This window comes from Primulina tabacum, chromosome 5 (genome assembly GCF_025594145.1).
Source record: "Primulina tabacum isolate GXHZ01 chromosome 5, ASM2559414v2, whole genome shotgun sequence".
Taxonomy (NCBI): Eukaryota; Viridiplantae; Streptophyta; class Magnoliopsida; order Lamiales; family Gesneriaceae; genus Primulina; species Primulina tabacum.
In genome coordinates this window covers 15,912,132-15,931,697 of record NC_134554.1, presented here as the reverse complement: position 1 = coordinate 15,931,697, position 19,566 = coordinate 15,912,132, and the positions used below count along the sequence as shown (strand labels likewise).

At 33.3% G+C, this 19,566-nt stretch overlaps 2 protein-coding genes and 1 long non-coding RNA gene across 7 annotated transcripts; 2 read left to right on the top strand and 1 right to left on the bottom strand.

Moving 5' to 3' along the window:
- Positions 1-6,262, top strand: LOC142547050 (putative CoA ligase CCL6). The gene is made up of 19 exons (XM_075655117.1): positions 1-288; positions 805-868; positions 1,062-1,151; positions 1,382-1,438; positions 1,518-1,566; positions 1,785-1,861; positions 1,999-2,038; positions 2,128-2,222; positions 2,480-2,644; positions 2,737-2,847; positions 2,964-3,051; positions 3,569-3,635; positions 3,713-3,788; positions 4,029-4,146; positions 4,455-4,700; positions 4,797-4,936; positions 5,076-5,258; positions 5,345-5,464; positions 6,056-6,262. The coding sequence occupies exons 1-19, from the start codon at positions 143-145 to the stop codon at positions 6,113-6,115; spliced, it is 1,992 nt and encodes a 663-aa protein (XP_075511232.1). The 5' UTR covers positions 1-142; the 3' UTR covers positions 6,116-6,262.
- A 3,730-nt stretch (positions 6,263-9,992) lies between these two features.
- Positions 9,993-12,469, top strand: LOC142547049 (uncharacterized). Of its 5 annotated transcripts, XM_075655111.1 has the most exons (5): positions 9,993-10,198; positions 10,439-10,533; positions 10,665-10,958; positions 11,442-11,549; positions 11,898-12,469. In XM_075655111.1, exons 2-5 carry the CDS (start codon positions 10,483-10,485, stop codon positions 12,204-12,206), a joined length of 762 nt encoding a protein of 253 aa, XP_075511226.1. In that variant the 5' UTR covers positions 9,993-10,198; positions 10,439-10,482; the 3' UTR covers positions 12,207-12,469. The 5 variants fall into 5 exon arrangements, with proteins under 5 accessions (XP_075511226.1, XP_075511230.1, XP_075511227.1 ...); XM_075655115.1 differs by lacking the exon at positions 10,439-10,533 and having other exon boundaries at positions 10,669-10,958; positions 11,898-12,461; XM_075655112.1 differs by lacking the exon at positions 10,439-10,533 and having other exon boundaries at positions 11,898-12,452.
- Positions 12,470-17,567: 5,098 nt separating this feature from the next.
- On the bottom strand, positions 17,568-19,566 carry LOC142544860 (uncharacterized). Its single transcript, XR_012820123.1, has 2 exons — positions 19,417-19,566; positions 17,568-17,750 (listed from the first exon to the last, which is right to left on the bottom strand). It is a non-coding gene; the product is annotated as an uncharacterized LOC142544860 (long non-coding RNA).

Genomic DNA, 19,566 nt, shown 5'->3' with positions numbered 1-19,566 from the left:
TTCCCAACCATCCCAGCTTCCCCACACTCCTTTCTGTTTTATTTATGTAGCGTGAATTTCGCACAAAGGGGTGCGCAAAACTAAGGAATAAATTTCAAATACCGGGGTTTTTGTTTCCAGTTTTTTGGTTAAAAGGGTGAGAATGGGGGGTTATAGTGTGAAAGTTGCGGAAGCAAGGGCTGCTGCGAATGGAAAACCTTCGGCGGGGGCAGTGTATAGGTGCATTTATGCGAAAGATGGGCTGATGGAAATGCCTCAGGATCTCCATTCTCCCTGGGATTTTTTCAGGTATTCAGATGTCAGTTTTCTTTTTTTCTTTTTTTTTTTGTTAAAAAAAGTACGAGTTTTGGTCGAAGAAATATGTTGATTTAACAGTCTGCATTCCTTGCTGCTCAGTTGGAAGATGAAGCTTTCTTCTCTGTGCATGCATGTCTAGTACTCTGTTTTGTCGTAACTTTTTGATGAATTTGTGCATAAGATATTTCCATTTTCCAGTAAAATATTCGTGGCCCATTTCAAATTTTACAATTCTCAGTTGATTTATATATAAAAAAAGAGTTGTAAAAGGAAACTACGATCGACCGGGTCTCGAACGTGCTACCTTCTTGTTATTTGCACGTCTCTCTAACCAATTGAGCTAATAGGCCTTCTTGCCATCGTTTGCATTACATTTTATTGGATATGTGTCTTGGGATTGTTTGCATTCGCCGTGATCAAGATTCACATTTCCTGATGCCCAATTCTGAGATTTGATCGGGATGGGTTTGCCGAATTGGCTGTGTAATTCTGAGTTTTTGGGTGCAGTAAGTCGGTGGAAAGAAATCATGGCAATCAGATGCTGGGACGCCGTCCTAAAATCAATGGAAAGGTACACTTAAGATTTTAGGGACTTTATTCAGTTTATTTCATAAATTTAAATAATTATTTATGGATTGATGATATCTTGTGTCTTTTCGGTTTAATAAAAATGTAGATGAGATTTTTATTTTTAGAAAAATAATTGTTTCGATGTGAAATTTTTAATTTTAGCTTTATTTGACAAATTTTAATGTAACTGGCAGGCTGGTGCATACAGTTGGCTGACATACCAAGAAGTCTACGATACAGCTCTCAAGATTGGTTCCGCCATTCGTGCTCGTGGCGTCAATCCAGTCAGTATTTCTACAAATTTTTGTAACAGGTTTTTAGCTAGGAATTTAACAACACAAGGGGCTGCAGCTCAATATGTTTCAGCTGCAAATTTAAAAACTCATGGCTTTTTTAGCTCAATGACTTTCACAGGGGTGTTGTCAAATTTAAAATATCGTTTGTTGTGGTTTTTGCAATTTACTTTATTGTTAATATTTGTGCATTCGTAATGGAGAGTTGTTTATCATATTAGGGAGACCATTGTGGCATATATGGAGCGAATTGCCCAGAATGGATTATGTCGATGGAGGTAAATTCATGCTTAAGATCAATTTCCTTGAACGCTGGTCGAGTTACAATGTTGATTAGTCTATTTGATCTCTTTACAGGCTTGCATTAGCCATGCCATTACCTATGTTCCACTATATGATTCCCTTGGTATGTGTGCCATTGGCTTCATTTTCTTGATTTTATAGACACTCATTAGTAGCCAAATTCTTACGTACTGCATGCAGCGGCGTAATGTCTCATAATGAAGTGAGCGATACAAATTCGCGTTAAAACACCCCATGCCTGAATTTGTACTCAAATAAAAAAAAAGTTTTATTGGTCTTCTGTTGATTGTTGTTCTTGACGGCGGCGTAAATTAAATGCAGGCGCAAATGCGGTTGAGTACATTATCAATCATGCAGAGGTTTCCATAGCTTTTGTTCATGAAACCAAGCTACCCGCGGTATGTTCTCTTGGTTCAAGAGCTTAGTTTTGAAATAAAATGTGAAGGCTTATAAGTTGGTTAACATCATATGAGCTTATTAGATGTTTAAGATGAGATTATCCTATGGCATTGACAATGACTGTCTCTTTCCGCAGATATTAGCATGTCTCTCCAACTGTGTCTCACATCTAAAAAGTAAGAGGAATTGTTTAATCCGAGGTTATCACCCAAATCACTTTATATGTCGACGCTTTGCTAGTTGAGCCATGTTATTCTTTGTTAAGCTATTGTCAGCTTTGGAAAGATTTCTGAGGAGCAGAAGGAATCAGCTAAGCAGCTCGGTGTAGATTGCTTCTCCTGGGAAGAATTCGCTCTTTTGGTTAGAAAATGTCATCAAATATATAATTGGCGTACTATTTTAGTTTGCTTTTTTATAAAGTTTTGGTGATATTTGTTTATCTTTCCATTGAACAAAAATAATCGTATCGATTATATAATTCTTTGCCAACGAAGTTACATTTTCAACCCACTTTCACATTTGCCAATACAATCGTTATAATATGGCAAGGTTTCAAATATTTGTGGAATCCTGAAAACTTACCAGATATACTCTTTCTCGTTTATCTGTTTTGGCAGGGAAATTTGGATGATTATCTTCCTCCAAAATCAAGAACTGACATATGCACGATAATGTATACGAGTGGAACAACAGGAGAACCTAAAGGTGTCATTATAAATAATGGTGCTTTCATGGCAGAAGTCTTGTCTATGGATCATCTTCTTAGAGAAACAGATAAAGCGGTAAAAATCTGGCAGTTTTTTGCTTTGTTAGGTTTGCAATTTGATGAAGACACAAGAATTTAAGTGATGTCATTTCACATGCCTTCTTGCAGGGTACAGAAGAGGATGTATACTTCTCTTTTCTTCCTCTTGCCCACATATTCGATCAAATTATTGAGACCTACTGTATCTATCGAGGTTCTTCAATTGGGTTTTGGCAGGCGGTGAGATTAATATCGTGTTAATAATTTTTTTTTACACATCAGTGAGTTTGTAATATGATGTATTCCAGCGCCAAAAAATTTTAAACAGCGTTTTCCTGCTTACACCAAATTTACAGGATATCAGATACATGATTGAAGATCTTCTCATGTTAAAGCCAACTATTTTTTGCGGAGTTCCTAGAGTTTTTGACCGGATATACACTGGTATACAGTTGTTTATCGATATAATTGGAATTAAGCCTCTGTTGTGCAAGGCATCAACTACTCAACGTTCGAAATATACTGGTGCCTTGACTTACAGATGGTTTTTGCCTTTTTTTTCCACATTTATCTGCACCACTAGGCAAACAGTATTTGAGAAATGCATTTTTCGAAAATGGGTTGCAGAATACGATCAATGTTCGGTTTTATTTATCACATGAAACATTTTCTACTTTAAACTTAAATGTATGTCATGTAAAAATACTTATGTTAGTTTGATCTTTAAATATTCTGTGGGATATTTTAAATTTGAAGATATTGTTAATTGGGTTAGAATATGAATTGAGTTGTTTCTGAAGAAGTGGAGAGTTGAATAGGAATCGTGACTATACAGAGGATAATATGGAACATGATGGAAATGTATTTTGAGAAAATAAAAGTTTTGAGCCTAACGTAGCTATACTTTTCTAGAATTGTGGCATTTCTGTGGGATTGATTTTATCTACTATGGTGTTTATAGGCGTAATGGAAAAAATTGCAGCTGGTGGTTTATTGAAAAAGTCACTATTCCAGTTGGCATACAACTAGTATGTCCAGTTTTCAAATCATATTCAAGCTTCGTTGTCTTTAGACTTCTTTTGACTAATAAAAAATTTGTTGGCAGTAAATTGAGGAATATGGAGAAGGGACTTAAACAAGAAGAAGCATCTCCGTTATTCGACAAACTGGTCTTTGATAAGGTAGGTGACCTTACATCTTTTCCTACATTATGACCTGTTTCTTAGTGGCTGAGCCAGATGAACGGACAGGGGTAGACACCTCCCTCCAGTTTCTATATGATTTGCATATTTTTATGTGCTATATAATGAGTAGTCACAAATAGTACAATTTCGCCCCCTATTTTTTTGCTTTAGAACTTTAATTTCGCCCCCTAATCGACAATCCTACCTCCATCACTAATAATTTAGCTTGGATCTCAGATTAAACTAGCATTTGGGGGACGTGTCCGTCTTATCTTGTCTGGAGCTGCACCTTTACCTAAGCACATTGAGGAGTTTCTTCGAGTGACGAGTTGCTGTGTGTTATCGCAAGGATATGGTAATGCAAAAAAATTCACAAAATGAACGGGTCATATGAGGATTTATTTCATATTTTTTTGTTGGGGAGAGACAACTCCTTCGACTACCTTGTGGGTCTGTCTATTTGAGAGTAAACATGATGCTTACTTAGGCTATTGTATAGTTTCATCTGAGTTGCATCATTATTAAATCATTTTTCTAGGCAATATTTTTTGGTGCGACTGCATGTGTTTTCTTGTTTTAACAAGAAAACTCACTATTCATGTAATTTTCCTTCAAATATTATCGGCTTAACTGGTATTTTGGCTCATTTCAAATTAATTTTAGGACTCACGGAAAGTTGTGGCGGATGTTGCACTTCCATAGCTAACGTGTTTTCAATGATGGGAACTGTGGGTGTTCCAATGACTACCATCGAAGTAAGGCTTGAATCGGTACCAGAGATGGGATATGATGCATGTTCTGTTGTTCCAAGAGGTGAAATTTGTCTGCGGGGAAAAACATTGTTCTCTGGGTACTATAAACGTGAGGATCTCACAAAAGAAGTATTTGTTGACGGATGGTTCCATACTGGTAAAATTGAATACCATAAGTCACCTTTCTTCTTGTAAGGTTAGTAGAACTCGGGTATCTTCATTGCGGAATGAAGTTTCACTTTAAATATTGCAGGTGATATTGGAGAGTGGCAGCCTAATGGGGAGATGAAAATCATTGATAGGAAGAAGAATATTTTTAAGCTGTCTCAAGGGGAGTATGTTGCGGTGGAAAACATTGAAAGTGTCTACTCCCGATGCCCTCTTGTAACATCAGTAAGTCATAGGAAATTCAAGAAACAATTTAATTGTTATTGTATAATTAGTGGCGGAGCTTTGCATAGTAGGGGAAAAACTAACATTTGTTAAATTTATCTACCAATGGTGGTGCTAAATGGGTTTAACTGCTCTTTAGATCTGGGTATATGGGAACAGTTTTGACTCATTTCTGGTGGCCGTGGTTGTACCGGAGCGAAAGCCACTTGAAGAATGGGCAGAAAAGAACCAAGAGAAAGGCGATTTCAAGTCTCTGTGTGGTAATTCAAAGGCAAGAAAATACATTTTAGATGAGCTCAACAGCACTGCCAAACAACACAAGGTGTGCCACACGAATTCCATGTTTTCATGGCTTCTTTAATGCATCAGCATTTGGTTCTTCATCTAACCTTCAAAATGTTTTTCTAGCTGCGTGGTTTCGAAACGTTGAGAGCAATTCATCTGGAGCCGGTTCCTTTTGACATTGACCGTGATCTCGTGACCCCAACTTTTAAGCTTAAAAGGCCACAATTGCTTAAATATTACAAGGTACATAAAATTTGATTGATCTAGTGTTTTCATGCCTGCCTCGCAGTTTCAAAAAACTGTTAAAAGTTTTATTTTGTAAGCGCTTAATCCCATCCAGACGTAAGTTTTTGCCTAGATAATACTTTCTTCTTAAATAAACTTTCTTGCTCCTGAAATTTTTTTCTCCAAACCCTTTATTGAAATGCCTTGTTCTTCTTTCATTATATATTAGGATTTTAGTTTTTAATGTGGTTCTAAACGAATCTAGATCATGAAATTTCATGAGCTCAAACTTGGCTAGACAAGGTTAGCTCGAGTTCGTCGTGCTCAGAAAAATGACACTCTAGCTTGAGAGTGAAGCACGCCATGCTAGACTCAACTTGCCTTGGTAGTTGCTATAGCATTTCTCCCGATATCTCATGTGTTACATCGTTTAATTTATATATCTTCTTCTTGACAATAATAGAAATAGAACGTGAGAACTAGTAAGTAATTTGAAATTTCGAATGGTTCGAGGAGAAAACGAACTTGATTGGACGATGTCTCGCTCTTGGCCAAGTCGTTGTAGTCCGGGGTGCGGCAACGACGTTCTAATACTTGCATATTTTGCAGGAATACATCGACCAAATATACAGTGGCGCGAAAGGACAAAATGGGATAGCACCGAAGTGATGGCAGCAATAGTCAAATATGGGGATTAATAATTTCTTTGTTTCATATCGACTTTTCATATTTTAGATGTTGATAAACTATCTATGTATATTCGATGAAATAGGTTGCATAACTTTCAACTAAGTAAATCGAGAGAACAATTGGAGACACACTTTGTTTGTTTTGGTAGGATGGGATTGGGTAGGGACTTGTCTCATAAGCCTTTTATCCAATCTTCATTATCATAAAAATCGATAATCTTTTTTTTTTCCCCGATCTCGTACCCAATAATATCGGGACCTAAAAGTTCAAGATCCAGAAAGTTCAGAATTCTATCGGGTGTGGAGAGGATATCTCGAAAATTCGAGATCCCTTCGAGTAGAGATAGGATATTACGATGAATATTGGAGTGTGAATAAAAATATGTCGGAGAAAATAAATATAAATTCTCTTTTATTTTGCAAAAACTTATTTGAATTATAATATTTATCTATGTGATTTTTTTTATTTGGATGAATAAATTAATCATCTAATTTAAATTTTCATATATGGGTTAACTTTTTTGCCAACCTATGTTTTAGTCTCTTGAGTTTTCAATTACTCCAATTTTCAATTAAACTCTTAAATAAAAATATAAGAATTTTATAATGTAAGATATTGTTTCTCCGAATGATTTATAATATTTACATGGCGTACGGAACCAATTGTTTTGCTTTAGATAAAAACTTGTGAAAGACGATCTCACGGGTCGTATTTTGTGAGACGGATATCTTATTTGTGTCATCCATGAAAAAATATTATTTTTTATGCTAAGAATATTACTTTTTATTGTGAATATCGATAGGGTTGACCCGTTTCACAGATAAAGATTCATGAGATTGTCTCACAAGAAACATCAGAGATACTCTTTGCTTTATCATTAAATGGAAAATATTATTTGCAAGCCTTTTCTATTAATATTAAAATTTGTTATATTAGTTTTATAACCCACGTATACTAAATTTATTATGAAAATTCAAATATGTCGGTTAATTTAGTTTTAATCTAAAAATTTCCAACCATTTATTGGTTTTGATTTGATAAATACAATACAAGAAAAGGCACTATAGAGAGGATAAATTTGCAAAAAAATCCTCACACACAAACTTAAATTTATATTCAGTTTCTGTCAAAAAAATTATGTATTTGATATCCCCGATCACAACAAAATGTGTGAATTTCTTCAACCCACGTGTCTTTTCTCGGATGAAAATCGTTACAAAAAATAAAAAATGTAATAATATATATGATATTTGAGTATCGACTCTTTCATATTTGATACTAATATATGATTTTTGAGTATCTAAACATGTCTAGAAAATATTGATATTAATGACACATTGTTTTACGGATGAAAATCGCTACAAAACATTGAAATATGGTACTAACATATGATATTTGAGTATCAACTATTTCATATCTATTATTAATATATGATTGGCAGATACATCTAGAGATTTGTGTTGCTTGTTAATTTTCTAAATTAATAGAAGCTGTGAAGTAGAAGTAACTTCTTGATGGCCAAGCATTGAACTTTTATTTATTTATTAGTTGGTACGGGTGGACCCGAAATCAAATCCGGAAAAACTATTTGGCTTGGGTCGGCTCCGAGTTGAGCCGATTTTATAAAAAAAAATTTTTTTATAGAATTTAAAAATATTAGCTAAGTTTTTTATGTCGTTTATATTTTAATAATATAATATTTATTTTGTAAAATATTGATTTTTAAACAATTGTTTATTTTTTGTATTAAGTATACTTTAAATTTTCTACAAGTTGACTTTCAAATTGTAAAAAATTATTTTGACATACTTGGACTTATTTTTATTGTTATTTATCTCATTAATTTCTATCATTTAATATTTATATTTTCTAAACCATTGTTTATTTTATGAAATTATTAATAATTTACATAAATTCTACTCTTAAATTTAAATATTTAAATTCACGAAACATAATTATAATATATCTAGATAATATTTTGTTATTACGTGTTTAAATTAAAATATTTATTATGTTTTTGAATTTTTATTTAATTATTTTGTTAAATAATTAAATAATAATATTTGATACTCCCATATTAAAAAATCATATATTTATTTTAAAATAAACTTTTTGGGTGGGTTGGGTTAGTCGAGTTGGTTCTGGTTCATAGTTTTCGGGTTGATTCGATTTCAGTTCGCGTTGAGAAATTTTTTGTTGAACTTTTTCTTTAACTCGATCTAAACCCACCCAAATTAACACATCTATATCGATGATACACCAGGGGTAGCACCTTAACGATGCATTACTGAGCAATATTCTTTTGGTATCCGGGGTACTATCCCAAGGTCAACATCGAACGAACCTAAAATTTGGATATATACATGTAAACAAGCCTAATTAAGAGTAAAAGAAAGAAAAACATTTGTGATACGATTGTCGCATTATTATTATTTATTTTGATTATAAAGTGGTGATGGTTTTTCTAACGTGAGTTTGAACTCGGACTCTCCCATATTAACATCATATGGAGAGGCTTTTTTTGCTCGAGTTCGAATTCGGACATCACACGTAAAGTGTCTATTACCATGCATTTTTAAACACGTTGATATTATCATTGCATTTCTATTAGAGGTAAAAAAAGTTGTAGAGAATAATTTGCATCATTTTTTTTGTAACACGCACATATATATACATACATATATATAAAGAAGACAAAAATTTGTGTGATACGGTCTCACGGGTCGTATTTGTGAGACAGATCTCTTATTTAGGTCATCCATGAAAAAGTATTACTTTTTATGCTAAAAGTATTATTTTTTATTGTGAATATCAGTAAGGTTGATCCGTCTCACAGGTAAAAATTCGTAAGACTGTCTCACAAGAGACCTATTCAAGAAAGAATTGGGCGTATCTATTATAGGAGCTGACCTGGATCGGATGATTTATATATATAATATATATAGATGTACAAACATATAGATATACGAGGTTTATAATTTAAAATTATATTTATTTCATTGACTTCAATATTTTAGATCTACAATTATTAATGTACGAAATTTTAAATAGGCTAGTTGTTAGGGAGAAGCTAATTATAAATATAAATCAAATTAATATACAATGTTGTGTTTTATTATTAAAAAAATAAAATTATTTAATTGATCTACTATATATCATCATGTGATTTATATTTTTTATTATAAATATAAATCAAATTTAATTTTTTATATATATATTTATTGGTGATATTATTATTTAAAAAACCAAAATATTAGAGATATATAGGTTGAGAATAAAAAATTGAAATAACATATAGATCTTAACAGTGGACTTTTTTTTTATCAATTAACTTTTTAACATAAAATTCAGCCTCATAAACTACAAATTTTGGTTATATTTTCAAGTTGCAATATCTAGGGCTTTTTAATTAAATAATACAAAAACAAAAAAAAAAGAAAAAATTTGTGTTAGACGGTCTCACGTGTCGTATTTTGTATAGGACTATTTAATTAAATAATACAAAAACGAAAAAAGAAAGAAAAAATTTGTGTTAGACGGTCTCACGTGTCGTATTTTGTAAGACGAATCTCTTATTTGGATCATCTTTGAAAAAGTATTACTTTTTATATTAAAAATATTATTTTTTACTGTGAATATCGGTAAGGTTGACATATCTCACAGATAAAGATTTGTGAGACTGTCTTACAAGAGACATACTCAAAAAAAATACCAAAAATATCAAATAATATTTTAAAAAAAAAACTTGTAACTAAAAAAAAATAAAAAAAGAATAAATCTAAGGGGCAGCATTCGAAGAATAGGCCAAGCTGGTCCTTATTTAATTAGAAACGAATCGATCCAATAATCGCTTTTCTTGCATCCAACGCCAACGTGACTTCCATAACCGTCTTGGGGCACGAACGATCCATTTCTTTCCACCAAATCTCTTTCGTTTCTCTCACGTTGAATTCGAAGATATTATCAAAAAAAACTCTTCTGGTCCGGTCGTTTTATCCATTGAACTAAAAATATTCGAGAAAGACAAGGAATTTAATTCCGCGCAGTGTTGATATAATTTTGGTGAGTTATTTTGATTCTTCTCGGTTTTCATGAAGCTGGCTTATAATTATATTTTGATTTATTGTGTTTATGAAGATCACATCATTTGATTTTATCAAGAAATTTGCCGCCCGGGTGGGAAGGGTTTTTTTTTTTTTTTTTCCGGGTATCATGTGCTTAATCATGATCATTTCATGTCAGATATTGTATGACGAATTCCTTGAATCTTAATGCTTTCTTTTCCATAAATTCTGCTAACAGCTGAAACTTTTTCTGCGGCTAACTGAACTCGGAGGAGTGCCCGAATGGAGCAAGACAAGAATCTTGATTTTCATTGTAATGATTCTTGGGCGCACGTATGATATAGGATTAATCATCTCATATGCTCTGTTTTACAAACAAAAACTTGAACCCATTTTGTAAGATAGAGAATATTATTGTTGCCTCTGGACTCAAATTATATATGTGCCTCCGTTTGATGATTTAGGCAGCCATGGTCAAGGAAATTATACTTTTGATGATGATCATACCGATCCGGGCATTTGCTGGAGACAACAATCCTGTATATGATCCTTGTTCGGATGCCAAAGTTTTGAGATCTGATGGCTTCTCTTTTGGCCTCGCATTTACTTCCAAGGACTCTTTCTTCTTCAACCACACGCAGCTTTCGCCATGTGATAGCCGTCTCACCCTCGCTGGTTCAGCTCAACTTGCTGTGTTTAGGCCCAAGGTTGACGAGATTTCCCTGCTTACAATTGATAGCAACGGCTCCTTTATCCCGGTATGAATACTCTATTTGAAATCGTAGTTGCTCTGTTTTGTTTTTCTGAAAAATATTAATTTTGTCGGACCTGGGAACCAATTGCTCCACCACCTATATAACTGGTTGCTAACTGTTAGCCCAAGCTCAAATTTTTTCTTTATCCAGAAGGAAGCTCAAGAGATTAACTAATTTGGGTTCGAATTCAACTCGACTGTGTACTGAATTCAAGCTCGTTTAGCTTGAATTTAATTTTGAAAGCAAAGCGAATAATATTCAGCCCAACTAGGTCCTGTTTGCACTCCTAATTACAACTCTTAGCGTGTGAGTCAATATGTGCGGTGTGGCCGTGATGTGTCTTTGATAATGAACCATCGGAAGTCGTAGGTTTCATTTTCTTGCAGCCTGTTGCCACATATCATTGTTTCTCAAGGTTGCTAATGAAATTGTCGAATGTTACTTTAAGTCTATGTTGTTTTCTAATATTTACAAGATTGTGTGCAGAGCAAGTCCGGTGGTTACATGGTAGCCTTTGCGGGACGACGATTTGCAGCAAGATCACTCCCGGTACTTGTTGCAGACAACAATCACACTATAACCAGCTTCACTCTGGTAAGAATTAATCGATCCACCAAATCAAGGTTTCTCTTTGGGCTGACGTGAAAGTGACAAATTGAACACCAACCCGTTGGAGCATTTCCCAATATTTTTGGATGGGGGTAGATTTTAGGAGAGGATAGGGTTGCGATCGCCCCTCATAAACGAGCCCGCGAACACGAATCTTAATTCATGCATTTGTTTAATATAGCTCTGTTATTATTAAATCTTAACAGAACGAATCGAGCTCAAATTTGAACCGAAACTATGTCTGCACCCTGTTATATCTTTTGACTCTTTTAAGCTCTTTCTTTACGTTTCTCCAACTCTCTTTTGCTACTTAACTCAACATTTTCCCCACAGGTTCTGGAGTTCCAGAAAGGCACACTCCAAAACCTGTTCTGGAAAAAATTCGGTTGCGGTTCTTGCACAGGCGACTTGTTCGTTTGCCTTAACAACACGGATTGTGCGATCCCTAACTCCAAGTGTAAAAACAATGGAGGGACTATTGGCTGTGACATCGGCATACAGTTGGCTTTCTCCGGCACCGACAAAAACGACGCCGTCCTGAATTCGTGGTACGAGGTTGCTAATCTCCGGCAGTACTCGCTGTATGCCCTGTACTCTGATCTTCGGGATTCTATTTCATCTCCATTCACAAATCTCTTCTGAAAGTTTAAGGTTTATTGTTCATTATTAGTCATACTCATTGACAAGGAAACATGATTGTACAACTCTTGGAGAAAAGTATGTCTGGATCGTGAAAAAAAATGGTGAAATTTTGGAAAGAAATATATACATTTTTTGTTGGAATTAATAGATATTTGTAATCTCGGACACACATTGTTTAGATATCATAGATTAAGAGTGGTATCATTTTGTGACCGTATAAACACATCCGCAAATGTATGATATAAAAATTATAAAATATAATTCTGATAATTTGTAAAACATATACGTTTATTTATTAAAAAAAATGTCTATTTATTTATGATGGATAGAAGAAATGTAATATTTTATTTTGGTGGGCCAAATTGTTGAACTTAGGTCTTCAATTTTTTCACCTTATTGGTTGGAATGTGAATTATGTTTTTTTTCATGTTTTTGTTAGCAAGTTATCGCAAATCTTTATCTATGATACTGATCAATTCTACTTATATTCACAATAAAAAATAATAATATTATTATTAAAAATAATAATTTTTCATAAATGACTTAAATAAAAGATCTGTCTCAGAAAATATGATCCATGAGATGGTCTCACACAAGTTTTTGACTTATTTGTCCGATGATTGATTGGATCAAAAAATGGACAATCAACTTCTACTTCTAGCTCCTCTTTTGCCAAGAAAATGAATGAATCACAAATCACAATATGTATTTCTATTTTCAGAAGAAACTGATCCCAAAAATTAAAACAAATCCAATAATCTATTTTTTATCCGTAAAACATATTTTCTTCTTCTTTACCGACATAATATCCTCAAACCAGAAACAAACATCCAAATTTCAACCACATCTCCATCAATTTGTAGAGTTACAAAAAAAAGTGCTGCTTTTTCACATCAATCCAACTAACGACTTCTGAACTCAAATTTAGACTCCTAATATATTATTACCATGAAAATGAAAATCATCCACCCAACTTGTGCAAATATGAGAAGCTGCGATATTACATTATTACACAAACAAATAAAATTTACAGACAAAAATATATAATCATTATCTTATACAAACTATAATCCTCTATGTTTCTTGAATTGCAACAAACAAACACAAAAAAAAAAAAAACTCAAGTTAACACAAGAAGATTAAGGGAGAATACCAACATAAGGAGTGGAAGAAATCAGGTAATTATGATTCGTTGGAAGCGAAGAATTGGCGTGATTAATGACACAGCCAACAGCTTCCACTAAAACTACTGCGAACTTCATGAAAAGCTTCCACAATTCCAAGCACATTTCAAGCCTCTGCAACACCATTGTTTCTTTATCAATTTTTTATACATAAATTATGAAATTTTTCGAGTATATATATATAGTATTTTTTATACTATTTTCCGCGTACTCCACTCCTTGTGTGATAAATGATTGAAGTCATATATATATGTGTGTGTGTGTGTGTGTATATATATAAGAGATCTTAATTTGGCCTTTGGAGTTTCCAAGGGTCCAACTTCCTCAAAATTCTAAGAAAATGAGATAAGGAAATCGATTGAATGACCCAACGACAAATAATAATATTGCTTTAAATAATAATCTTGAATATAGCTTTGATTCTTGAAATTATATATATATTTTTAATAATAATCAATATATATTTGTTTGAAAATTCTGAAAATATATTACTTGAATTTCCTGTTTCATATTAAACAGACAAAGGAGTCATCGGTCGTGTGTTTAGGAGATAAGGATAAGGATGGCTTAATTAATGGGGATTTTTGTTATATAATATATCTCTTTCAAAATTTCGAATGTGGTGTAATTATTTATTAAGGTGGTTGAGAAAGTTGAAAATGTCCTTATCCATATTTCCATCCAGTAGACATATAATATTTGATTAAAGAAACTAAAAAAATTAATAAAAAAATTTATAGAATGCATGTGAAAAAGGCATATTCCATTTCAATTGCAATTATTTGCCTATCTATGCCAACACACACATATGTTAGTATCATATATATTATATACCCGATGGCGTGCATGATTTTACTGACGAGGGGATCAGTATTTATTGATGGGAAATATCACTGACAAGTTCGCAAAAAATTAATATTTTTTTATTTATAATAAGTTATCTGGTAACTAATTTGCATTAATACACATGATCTTGCGTGGAAGGCTGAATACATTAATGTTTGGAGATTATTAATGAGGCTCCTCATTTTTAAATATAATTTTGTTCCCACTTCTTACTCTTTCAAATATTTATTTGAACACTTTAATCATTTAAATTTTCTAAAATTATCGTCAATCTTCAAAATTACAGTACATGACATTTTTTTCAATCGAACATGTTTTTAAAGATATATAATCTAAATACATGCAACTAAACAAGATTTTCAACATATATATCATATTTCATATGATTAATTTTTTTATTTTTTCATTAGTCCTTCGTACTTTCGTATAATAAATTGAACAGTTTACTTATTTGATCAGAGTGTTGTCGATTTGTATCTACTGGGTTTTATAGATTGCTCCTCAGTACTGTCTAATCACACAGTCGCAATAGATGATTTCTGACTTAAATTCTTTCAACAGCACATAACACAACTCTATTTCATTTCTCATCTCGAAGTATATAGTAAAACGGTTCAATTTGAAAATAATACATGAAAGGTACAATAAGTCTTGATCTTTTTATTCAAGTATATAATTTATCAATTGATAGTAACCTCATGTAGAGGATGATGGACTTGTTTAGATATCTATAGTAGCCGGAATTACAACACGCGTACAATAAAGAAAACTATGAGGTATTTTTTTTTTTAGAAAAATGTAGTGGTTAAATGATGTCTACATCTTCCTTCTGTCTTAATATATAGAAGTCTTGGATGATTTGAAATCCAGACTTCAAATCTTGTGAATTATTCTTTGAGTTGTGTCCGACAACATATTGTGAGTGAGGATCCTTTCAACAACTAGTTAATCGCTTTTATTTATGGGTGGTTGAATGGTTCATTTCCACTAATTAGTGGAATCGTCTTTTAGTGGTAGTTCATCATTCACTAATGGAGTGGTTGGATCATATTATGGCAAAAACTTATGTGAGACGGTCTCACAGGTCGTATTTTGTGAGACGAGTATCTTATTTGGGTCATCCATGAAAAAGTATTACATTTTATGTTAAGAATATTACTTTTTATTGTGAATATCGGTAGAGTTGATCCGTCTCACAGATAAAGATTCGTGAGACCGTCTCACAAGAGACCTACTCTCAGATGATTGCTTTATTTTTGTCTAGGAATCTTCTGCTTTCGTATGGTCCTCAAGAAATTTTTGTTGTGTGATCATTTACTATTTGGTCTTGTTTCTGCAAGATTCTTTTAGTTTGTTCTGGGTGAAAGCCTTTACCAAATTATGGCTTCTTTTGGTTCGGACATTCTAGACAGATGTTTTATGACTATCTTTCCAAATGAGCCATGTTACATAATTTCCGTCGAGTTTTTTTGCTCCTCGTTAGCTTGCTCTTTCACATAATATTTCTTTTCTTTTCAAATAAGTCTTATGTAAATATTGTAGTTTTTCATGTTATAGTGTTTAACAGAAAAGATCAATTTACAGAATTTTGATTAAACTTTAATGAAAACTTGATTTTTCCATCTTGATTAGACATATCCATAGACCTCATGCTTTTCTGGTAGAGATGTCATCTTCAGTTAATGAAGTAACAATGAGTGTTTCTTCGGTTGGAGGATATTGAGATAAATTTTTTGAATATTTGTGTTTGACCTCCTTAACTTGATAAAATGAAAGAATTCATGTGAGTCTTGTCATGTTGGCTCTGGTATTGTACTGAAAAATATAGCTCGAGAATATATCATTTGGACAAATAATTATTGTTTGTTCATGTCTTCTATACTGCTTCCTGAATCCACTAAGGTAATCTTGAAATTTATGGGAAGCTGAATGATGTAGTATAAACTGAGGAAAAAGACCTGAATTCATATCATGTCTTGACCTCATTTAGATATGAGTTTTGTTTCATCCATACTCTGTGATATTTTTCTACTACATCAACCCGGATTGTGGTTGGTTTAATGCATATTTTTTTTTTCAATTTCTCTCGGTTCTGTTGATATCCTTGAAATGGAGAAATTACATATTCATTAGTACCAACTTTTTTGTTTATTTTAATTTTTTACTTGTTACTTTAGTAATATAATGGCTCAAACGTGCCTCTTTAATATGTGAGGATGAATTGAAGGTTTTTTCAGATGTTTTTTTATTTATAGAACTCATCAATATTCTCAATTATTAATTCAAATAAGCACATAATGCTCGTGAGACAAAAAAGAAATCTCCCTACCCATTTTTTCTCGGCTAAAGTTGGTATGTGTAACGGGAAAATTCAACCTGAAACTCAAATCAACACAAACCACTTTCTAAGTGGTTCATAGCAATTCCTTTAAAACCAACCGGAACCAATCTAGTTCTGGACTGGTTCTGGTTCCAGACATGCTCCACTTGCATAGTGAAATCGATTCGCTTTTAAAAAATTAAATAATAAAAAACAGATAATAGCCATTGCCCCGTTATAGTCGTCCGGCCAAACTGCTATAATAAGATATTGTTAAGAGACTCCAACGGGATCATGTCAAATCTGAAGAAATAAATTGCTACTTGGCCCTCATTTATATTTAACTGCATATCGGTCCTTTTTTTTATAATGATTTCTGCTTAGTTCTTCCATTTCTGTTTCTTTTTTTTTTTTTAATGAAAAGAAAATAGGAGCTTGATCAAATCCTTAGCCAGTTCCTCGGGCTGAATCATAATTGAATAAAATATGTAGATTTTCAATGTTCAAAACTTTATAAATGGATAACAGAACGTGAAGGAACCGACCTTCTTTGGTGATCACTTTACCACAACAGATGGCTCCACAAGAAAATCTGAGAATGCCAATAAATGATGATTCAGTCACTGGGCATGGTACGAAATCGATAATGAACATATTGATTCTTAAAGTTGTTTGGCCAAATATGACTTGAGCTAGAGCTAGAAATAATTTTCAAAGTGATTTATGAGTTCAATATTGAAGCTTGAGCAGTGTTTTTTTTCAGAGTTCCTGATTTTATTCAGCTTTCAAAGTTCTGTTCTTAAATCTCTTTTAAGGTTATTATAATCAAGTGATCATCAATAGGTAACAATGACAAGCAACCCATTGTCGACCGCTTCTGTAACGTTCGTTCGTTTTTTAAATTCTACTGGACATTTTTTTTTAATAAAAGCTCGCATTTTCGAAATAACATTTAAATTAATCGTAATTATCTTACCGTAAAAATAGTGCCGTTTAAATTAACCAAACTCATCCAAAATCAGACGTAAACATAAACGAGTAAAAATCTTAAAATCATCAACGTATGAAAATATTCATCTCCTCTCAATCTCATAATTCGTAATGCGGAAAACATGTGGTCCTCGGGTCGTGTCACCACACCAAGTCTGCCTACTCAAAGTTCGGCACCTCCAGTCTCCTCAGCATTTAGCTCACCTGCATCACACATGCCTAGTGAGTCTAAATACTCAACACGCCTGTACCAGGAATAACAAGTACATATACATAGCACACAACAGTGAAAAATATCATACTCAACATATCTTTCATGAACTTAAAAGCATAACGTAAACGTGTTGTGTAAAATCATATGCCAACATACCTTTCATGAACTTTAAAACATGAACATAAACGTGTCGTGTAAAATCATGACGTGTCAAAACAGCTCATCGTTAATCATCATTCATCGTTTATCATTTATCGTTCATCATTCATCATTTATCATTCATCCTTTATCGTTCATCATTTATCATTGGTGAATTCAGTTTACTAGAGGTGACTATTGTACATCATTTACGATGGATCCATCATACAAAGAACCGCGGTACCTGGCGGCTGTCGGACATCAGTGACAGGATCACCCATCCACTGTGCCTAGGCCTCATCATCAGCATTTACATATACGTCTTAACCATTTACATATACTTCGATAGCCACAACTAATTCCCGTCATTCAAAACATTATCATTTTCATCACTTATAAAATTCATGTATAAATGCAATTTCCTTTAAATTCAAGCATGCAACGTATATTTTTATAAAATCTTAAAAATCGTGAATCATGATGCGTGAAAATTTAAAATCTCATGAATTTGTGCTCAGAGCGCTGCCAGGACCAAAACCTCACCCCGGGTGCAAAATGACCATTTTGTCCTTGGGAACCCAAAAATTATCGTTTTGCCCCTAGACGTAAAACTTCACGTTTTTGACATTTTCTTAATTCCATTGACTCTAACATATTCCAAATATAATTTTAAGCCTACATTAATTTTTTCATATTTTTATTTGGATTAAATCGATGACTTATAAATTAATCTTTAACTATAACATATTAATACGTTTTATCCCGAATTAAACCAAACCTTATCATAAAATTCCCAAATTAAAAACTTAGACTTCTAATAATTATTTGAACTTAAATATAATTTTTCATAATTTTATTAAGCTTAAATCTAAGCGTTTCAATTTAATTCTTTAATTAACGTTTCGTGCGTCGACTAAATCTCGGATAAATCCAAAACTCATTATTTTGATCCGAAGCTTACCAAACTCCTAAAAATGTCCCAAAACATATTTAAAAGCATCCTTAGACATAAACTCGAGCCCATTTCATAACTTAACCGCGCTATTCTCCCCAAACAACTAAATCAAAGCCAAGCTTCTACCCTCTCGATCCACAGCGCTTGGGATGGTTCCAGCACACATTGAACCCTTCCAAGACTTGTCTCAGACCTACCAAGGTCTGGTCTAAGCCTCAGCAAGGTCCCTGCCGTGCTGGTCGATCCCTGCACGCTGAAACACTCAAGATCGAACCAACCGTGGAGAATTCTTCTCTCGTCCCTACACCAGTACACATCCAGCAACTTTCCTACCCCTCGTGACAGCAACTCAACATTACCAGCAGCCTATAGACACTCAAGAACAGCAGCCCCTTGCACCAAAAATTCAGAAAAACGTGAGTAGTGAAACAAAGATGCTAGTATTTGGACATAAGCCGATGGATCTCCATGATATGCTTTGGATCGTGAATTCCACAAACAAATAAACATAATACAGCATGTATATAACGTGTATGATGCAGCAATAAAAGTACATGGCGTGCCTTTGATGTATATGAACGAAACTTTGAAGAACCGCGCAACGGAAGAGCACCGAAGAATTTTCTTGAAATCAAAATGCTATGGCCGATGGTTTGCTGAAGGTAGGCTGCTGAATTGATATAATGAGAGTGGGGATAAACTGAAATAAAGAA

Bases quoted from the DNA above. Each gene is read 5' to 3' on its own strand.
- LOC142547050 (XM_075655117.1), top strand. From the start codon at position 143: ATGGGGGGTTATAGTGTGAAAGTTGCGGAAGCAAGGGCTGCTGCGAAT. The intron at 2,848-2,963 runs GTGAGATTAATA...CCAAATTTACAG, and splicing joins CAATTGGGTTTTGGCAGGCG to GATATCAGATACATGATTGA. The intron at 4,701-4,796 runs GTAAAATTGAAT...TAAATATTGCAG, and splicing joins TGACGGATGGTTCCATACTG to GTGATATTGGAGAGTGGCAG.
- LOC142547049 (XM_075655111.1), top strand. From the start codon at position 10,483: ATGGAGCAAGACAAGAATCTTGATTTTCATTGTAATGATTCTTGGGCG. The intron at 10,534-10,664 runs GTATGATATAGG...TTGATGATTTAG, and splicing joins GTAATGATTCTTGGGCGCAC to GCAGCCATGGTCAAGGAAAT. The intron at 11,550-11,897 runs GTAAGAATTAAT...TTTTCCCCACAG, and splicing joins CTATAACCAGCTTCACTCTG to GTTCTGGAGTTCCAGAAAGG.